The following is an 8,308-nucleotide window of genomic DNA, read 5'->3' on the forward strand; positions in this document are numbered from 1 at the left end:
AGTCCTGGCTATAGTTTTGACTGTACTGAAGATGATATTATAGACTAATATAGTTGGGATTATAAGTTATAATGTAGATTATAGATTGGATTACAACGCAGTCTACTTTTTAGTAATAAGTATGTCTAGATTACAGTCTAGAATTTACTTTAGATTCCCAATTGTATTTAATATTAAAGTCTACTCAGCAGTTCTATCTATAGTTTACACTTTACTCCTGACTATTGTTAAGACATAAGTTCTTAATAAAGTTTAAACTGTAGTTCTGACTATAGTTTAGACTATAGTTCAGTCTATATATAGCATAGAGAAGTTCTCGACTAAATATTAGAATATAGTCTTGGCAACATTTGAGATAATAGTCAGACTATATTTCGGATTAATATTTGTATTACAGTCCCGACTATATTTTAGAATATAATGTAGACAATACACAGAAAAGGCCCTAGTTAGGACTATATCATAGTATATTGTCAAGACTATAGTAGAGACCACAGTTTAGATTAACAATATGCTATGGACCAAACTATATTTTGGCTTTAGTCCAGACTTAGTTTAGACTACAATTCATATCATAGTTAGGAGTATAGTTTAGACTTTAATTTATTTAAATGCAACAAATATTTGAAAAGTCAATTAAAAATAGTTTTCATTCCATTTGAACAAGTAAAATTTTTATAAATTTTTTATTGCCTTAGACATTCCAAATTTGTTTTTGTTTAAAAAATGTTAAAAAAATTAAAATTTATAAATATTTTGTAGATCTGTTTTTTGCTCACATCGGTTTTCAATTTAATAAATTTAAACATTTCTTTTTATTTTCAAATATACAACTCTTAAAAATTAGTTTTCATTATTAAATATAATGCCAAAATTGTTTTCATATATATATGTATGTAAATGTATATATAATATATTTATTTTTCCTTATTTCTTTTGCCTAAAATACAAAATACAATAATATTTCTAATCGTCCAGACTTATTCATCGAGATCAACAAAATGTGATCAGTCATCATAAAACACCGATAATAAAACCAAACAAAATGGGTTTTTAGTTGAATTTAGGGTGTATAAAAAGTTAAATATTTAGTAGTAGTTATTAGAAGTTGACTGCTACTATGGGAAAATAAACAACCTTGTTTTAATGAGTCTAAATGCTCACATACGATTAACTGGAAGTACAATTGTAAGGATCTTCTGCACGAAAATTTGGATGATCTTCATAGGGCTTAACACCAGCGGCTTTCTTTTCGTCACGTACTTTTTCCACCTGTTGCATGACACGTAAAAAATTACCCCCAGCCAATTTGGTTAAGTCTTCCATTGACCAACCCACCCCCAAGAGTTCAGCAAATAGGGTGGGGTAAGAGGAAACATCTTCAAGACCTTTTGGTGTGCTGAAAGAAAATAAGAAAGAAAAGCAACAATTAGTTTAGTTTGTATATTTTATTATAGTCTAAAGTTTGTATATTTTAAAGAAATGTAAATATTAAATACCAATAATAGCAACTTAAATATAATTTATTTGTTATTTAGATTTTCTTTTTATTTATTTTTTTGTAATTTAATAAATAACCAAATAATAACATTTGCTATTTGCCTAAAGAAAATACATACCTTTTTGACATTTATAAAAACATGCTATAAATTTTCGACAAAATGTCAATCTGTTTTAACATATTTCCACATGTCAAACTGCTAAAAAGGCCACATAAGTATAGGCGAACCTTGTACATTACATTTATACATATGTACATTGAAAACTCGTGCTTGGCAATTCAAGCAACCGGAAATATTTGAGCCTAGCAATGTCTACATACAATATCCTTTTTGGTGTACGTACATATGTATGTGCAAGTATGGAGGGCAAAAAAAAAAACATATATTTGTATTACACCACGTTTTAACTATGTTTACCTAAAACTTTTTTTGCTTGACAGATCTGACCAATATGATTGGTGTATGTGTGTGTGTTTTAAATTTTGATGAGGGACTGTTCTATATTCGAGACAATAGACTGTTCTATAGACCAGACAATAGACTATTTTATAGTTCAGACTATAGACTATTCCATAGTTCAAACTATGGAATACTATAAACTATAGTATAGTCGAGACTGTGGACTATTTAATAGTCCAGACTATAGACTTCTGTATAGTTCACACTATAGACTATTCCATAGTTCAGACTATAGAGCATCCTATAATTGAGACTATAAGCTACTGTATAGTCGAGACTGTTGAATAATTCAGACTATAGACTGTTCTTTAGTCCAGACATTAGACTATTATATAATCCTGACTATAAACTATTGTATAGTCTAAACTATATACTATTTAATAGTTCAGACTATAGATTATTGTATAGTCCAGATTGTAGACTATTCTACAGTCCAGACTATAGACTATTCTATAGTTTAGACTATAGATTATTCCGTAGTTCAGACTATACAACATGATATAATCCAGACTATAAACTATTGTATAGCCGTGGCTGTAAACTATTCAAAAGTCCAGACTCTTCCATACTCCAGGTTATAGTCTTTTCTATAGTCCATGCTTTAGGCTGTCCAGACTGTTGACTGTTTTATAGTATATACTATAGACTATTCTAAAGGCTCGACTATAGACTGTTCTATAGGCTAGACTATATACTATGTACTATTCTATAGTCCTGACTATAGACTATTCTATAGTTTTGACTATAGACTATTCTATAGTTTTGACTATAGACTATTTTATAGTCCTGACTATAGACTATTCTATAGTCCTGACTAAAGACTATTCTATAGTCCTGACTGTAGGCTATTCTATAGTCCTGACTGTAGGCTATTCTATAGTCCTGACTATAGACTATTCTATAGTCCAGACTATAGACTATTCTATAGTCCAGACTATAGACTATTCTATAGTCCAGACTATAGACTATTCTATAGTCCAGACTATAGACTATTCTATAGTCCAGACTATAGACTATTCTATAGTCCAGATTATAGACTATTCTATAGTCCTGACTATAGACTATTCTATAATCCAGACTATAGACTATTCTTTAGTCCAGACTATATACTATTCTATAGGCTAGACTACAGACTATTCCATAGTTCAAACTATAGAACATGCCATGATCCAGACAGCCTCGACTATACAATAGTTTATTGTATAGTCGAGGCTGTAAACTATTCAATAGTCCAGACTTTAGACTGTTCCATATTTAAGATTATAGCCTTTTCTATAGTCTATACTGTAGTCTATAATCCGGATTTTTAATTGTCTAAACTTTTGACTGTTCCAAAGACCGTACAGAAGACCTTCTAAAGTTCGGACTATAAACAGTAACTGATGGCGAACCAGGTATATTGTAAAATTAACCCTCATATTAAAAAAATTGTTTGTTTCTCCTTGTGTTTTTGTTAAAAGAAATGAAGCCCATTAAACTAACATATTTCAAGTATCTTTTATCAGAAAACTTAAGAGAAACAAGTAAGAGTTCTATATTCGGCTGTGCCGAATCTTATATACCCTTCACCATGATGTGTTTAAAGCCTTTTGTACCTTTTGAAGAACGAAAAAGTACCAAAAAGTCCCCATCTATGAGTCCTCAGTTAATCCGATCCATACAAACTTAATTACATGTTCCAAGGTTCAATATTGTAGAAATTGTAAAAAGTACCTTTTGAAGAATGAAAAAGTACCAAGAAGTCCCCTTTTACTGGTTCTCACTTAATCCGGGATATACGAACTTAATAACATGTTTCTAGATTCAATATTATAGAAATTTCAAAAAGTACCTTTTGAAGAATGAAAAAGTACCAAAAAGTACCCTTTCATGGGTCCTCACTTAATCCTGGCCATACATACTTAATTACATGTTTCTAGGTTTAATATCGTAGAAATTGCAAAAAGTACCTTTTGAAAAACGAAAAAGTACCAAAAAGTCCCCTTTTATGGGTCCTTACTTAATCCGGGCCATACATACATAATTACATGTTTCTAGGTTTAATATCGTAGAAATTGCAAAAAGTACCTTTTGAAAAACGAAAAAGTACCAAAAACTCCCCTTGTTTGGGTCCTCACTTAATCCGGGCCATGCATACTTAATTTCATGTTTCTAGGTTCAATATTATAGAAATTTCAAAAAATACCTTTTGAAGAACGAAAAAGTACCAGAAAGTCCCCTTTTATAGGTTCTCACTTAATCCAGGCTCTACATACTTAATTTCATATTTCTAGCCAATAACAAAACATTAGTGCTGCTCTCGCTCTGCTACTCTTGCTCTGCTGCTCTTGCTCTGCTTTGCTTTTATAAACAAATTACAATAACAATATTTACCGTATTGTTATGTATTTTGTTTTTGTTTTTTGCAGTTTCTGTCTGAGCATGAATAAAAAATCTAAATTTTATATGAAATTTTCAGAGGTTGTCTCGGTTTTTTGCTTATATCTCCGTTATTTATGGACCGATTTTGCTGATTTTAAATAGCGTTCTTGCCGGTCGTATGTCTGATAGAATTATGGAAGATTCGGATCTCGCAGATATCTGGGGTCTTCTAAAAACTGATTTCAACAAACATACAGACAGACAGACAGACGGACATGGCTCAATCATCTCCGCTACCTATAAGGATCCAGAATATATATACTCTATAGGGTCGGAAAATTATATTATAGAAATTACAAACGGAATGACAAACTTATATATACCCTTCTCACGAAGGTGAAGGGTATAAAAAAATATATATACTCTTCATGTCAAGTTTATCATTAGCAAGGTTTCCACTTTTAAATCTTTAGTTTGTATTCAAGTTCGGTCATGCCTGCATTGCTGATACTATTCATGCTCGTTTATAAAATAGAAATTTTTGTGGAAAGTATAGGATTTTTTTTCTCTCGGATTCTTTTGTAAATGAAATACATACAATATAACATAAAATCTCATTCCAGGTCAAATAATATTGACACTTCGATTTATTTTTGTGTTGTGTTTACTTTCATCATGATTCGCATACAATCATCGCAAGTATTACAAACAAACAGCTAAACTCATGGACAAGTTACAGTTTTGTTTTTCTTAGGCTCTAGTATTCTCTAAACTATTCCGGAAGTGTTGGGTGCTAAGGATAATACATTATATACCACAATGTTTTTCCTAGACATTATGTAGTGGTCACCTTATAGATTACCTAGGGAAACAAAAGTGACATTTTGTTCTTTATTAGATTTTCTGTAATGTGTTAAGTAAACAATTTAGAAAAATTTGCTTTATAAACGACATACATCTATCATATGTGGAAATAAGTGTTAGATATTAGCAAACAATTTTATCCTGCAAAATATAAATTGTATCATATATCCAAATAAACCTTTCAATTTATATTTCTATATATAAAACTTCACTTTTAGTTTTTTTCTACAGAATTTGTTTTGTTTTTGCTACTATTAGTATTGAAACAAGCATTTTACTGCAATCATCATGTTGGCCCTTTTAATAGAGTAAAAAACATAAAAAAGAAAAAAAAACTGCAGGCATTTTTCAAAAGGCGAAAGTAGTAGTTAGAGTAAAAAAAGTTTATAAAAGTAAAAGCAATTTGTTGCTCGTGTTAACGATTTCAGCATTTGAAAGCTTAAAGGAAAAAATATGTAGAAAAAAACTAAAAAAATTCTTACAAACACATCATCAGTCACAAAATTTGTTAGCATGTAATGTTTAAGGAATTTTACAGATTTTAGCATTTGGATTTTTTTAGTTATTCTCTTTTTTCCTTTAATAATATATAGAGGCTTTTCAATCATTTATCTTGTTATACTTTTCTATGTGTGTATGAGTGTTTTTTTTGCTATTTCTTGGTAGTTTTTGTCATTGTTTGTACATATTTGAATTATTCGAATGGCACATTCTTTATGATGCCATTCATGAAGTATTGGTTAAAGTGGCTGGACATGTTTTTGTTGTTGTTGTTGTATATCCATCCTTATACATTCATCACTTAAGGGCTTATTTATGTTTATGTAAATTAGGAGGGTACTCAAAAAAAATGTATAGAATACAGACTTTTTAAAACCTCAGACTAGATTATACACTCCTTTAAATTACGGACATAAGACCTCACTAAAGTCACTATTATATACTCGGCTATAATGATTGGACAATAGACGTGAATATATAGTCCTGATTAATGGATCGACTATAGTAATTATTATAAATTCGACCATAGACGTGATCACAGACTCAACTATATAATTTACTGTATACTGACTGACTCGACTATAGAATCGACAATAAACTTGACCATAGACGTGATAATAAACTCTACCATGTATGTGATTATAAAGTCGACTAAATATTAACAGTAGACTCGACTATAGATTTGACTATAGACACAACTGTAGACACGACTATACCTTCGACTATAGACTCAAGTATAGTCGCCACAATAGACATGACTATAGATGCACTTATAGACTCGCCAATAGACTAGACTATAGGCTCGACTATAGACTTGACTATGGACTCGACCATAAACTTGAGTATAGACTCGACCATAGACTTGACTATAAACTCAAATATAGACTCGACTGTAGACTTATAAACTCGAATATACACTTGACATTAGACACGTTTATAGACATGGCTATATTTTTGACAATAGACTCGAATAAACACTCGACTATAGACTCAAATGAACACTTGACTATAGACTCGACTATAGACTCGACTATAGACTCGACTATACCCTCGACTATAGACTCGACTATAGACTCGACTATAGACTCGACTATAGACTCGACTATAGACTCGACTATAGACTCGACTATAGACTCGACTATAGACTCGACTATAGACTCGACTATAGACTCGACTATAGACGCTACTATATACTCGATTGTAGACACGACAACAGACTCGACAATAGTATTGATTACAGACTCAACAGAAGGCTCGACTATAGTCTCGTTTACACACTCGACAGAAGACATGACTATAGACTTGACTATAGACACGACTTTAGACTCGACTACATATTTTAGCTAGAAATATGTATATTTCTTTAAATGTGCCATTCTAATCTTTATATAAATTATGCGTGTGTCTATGTTTGTATCTATGTATATATGTATTTTTTTTGCGGAAAAACAAGTAGGTAAAGATTAATGTCTGTTTTCAAATTTCTTACGATTATATGATTAGACTTACATAAATCTATTCCAGTTATGTTTTATTATTCTTAACTTCCTTTTTCTTTCACTTTATTTATTGTTGTTGTGTTGGTACTCCAACACTTGATTATTTTATATATTCTAATATGTATTTATTTATAGATTTTATAAATAAATAACATTTCTAACTGATAAAAGTTAAAGTTATTTCTTTAATCTCATACAAAATTTTAACTATTTAAAATTAATAAATAATGCGAAATAAATATCACTCATACGCACCATATTTATTTTATCTAAAATATACAAAGCAATTTTATTGTCTGCTTATATACAATTCTTTTAAATAACTTATTAAACATAATTATTGAATTATAAAACAATTTCCACTTAACTTTTAACCTTCTATGATCTTCTTTTTTTGTTTAATACGAATAAAATATTTTCTAGGTAATTATAACTTTCATTATTTGTATTGTATTTTATATATGACTTCTATTATTGTTATTACACAATTGTATGTATAATAATTGACAAATGTTTTTGAAGCATAATTTTAAGAAAGTAATTAATATTCAGCAATAAAAAACAATAAAATTTTAAAATAATTTTTATTTTTATTTGACAAAATGAAGTTATTAAGTGTTAAAGGCTTAATAACTTCATTAAACAAATATAAATATCATCACCTGAAACGTAAACTACCCTAACTAACCAAAAACTTAATATCAAAAAGAAAATTGGACTCCTCCTACCCTATCTAAGTAAAAAAAAAACATTTAAATAAAACTTAACTATTAAAGTTGATTATCATTAAAGCAAATCTTTATTGATTTAACAATGTGTAGTCGAGACTATAGAACAAACTATAATCGAAACTTTAGAACAGTATATAGTTGAGACTATAGAACAGTGTGTATTCGACTCTATCTATAGTCGAGACTATAGAACAGTATATAGTCCAGACTATTGAGCAATATATAGTCGAGACTATTAAGCATAAGAAAAGAATAGTATATAGTTAAGACTATAAATATAATCTACTAGCTATACCCAGTGTGCTTCGCTACCCTCATCGTAATGGAATAAAATAAATATCATTATTGTAAATGTATATATATATATATATCTGCAATATCAAAAATTCCC

The 8,308-nt window shown here is 29.7% G+C and overlaps 1 protein-coding gene across 1 annotated transcript in view; it reads left to right on the plus strand.

Moving 5' to 3' along the window:
* Positions 1 to 1,953: 1,953 nt before the first annotated feature.
* LOC124419541 (dipeptidase 1-like) overlaps positions 1,954 to 8,308 on the plus strand; it is a 20,632-nt gene continuing 14,277 nt past the window's right edge. The window contains exon 1 of the mRNA XM_046949477.1: positions 1,954 to 1,962. Within this exon, the coding sequence (XP_046805433.1) occupies positions 1,954 to 1,962 (9 nt within the window). The remainder of the gene's footprint in view (positions 1,963 to 8,308) is intronic.

This window comes from Lucilia cuprina, chromosome 2 (genome assembly GCF_022045245.1).
Source record: "Lucilia cuprina isolate Lc7/37 chromosome 2, ASM2204524v1, whole genome shotgun sequence".
Classification (NCBI taxonomy): Eukaryota; Metazoa; Arthropoda; class Insecta; order Diptera; family Calliphoridae; genus Lucilia; species Lucilia cuprina.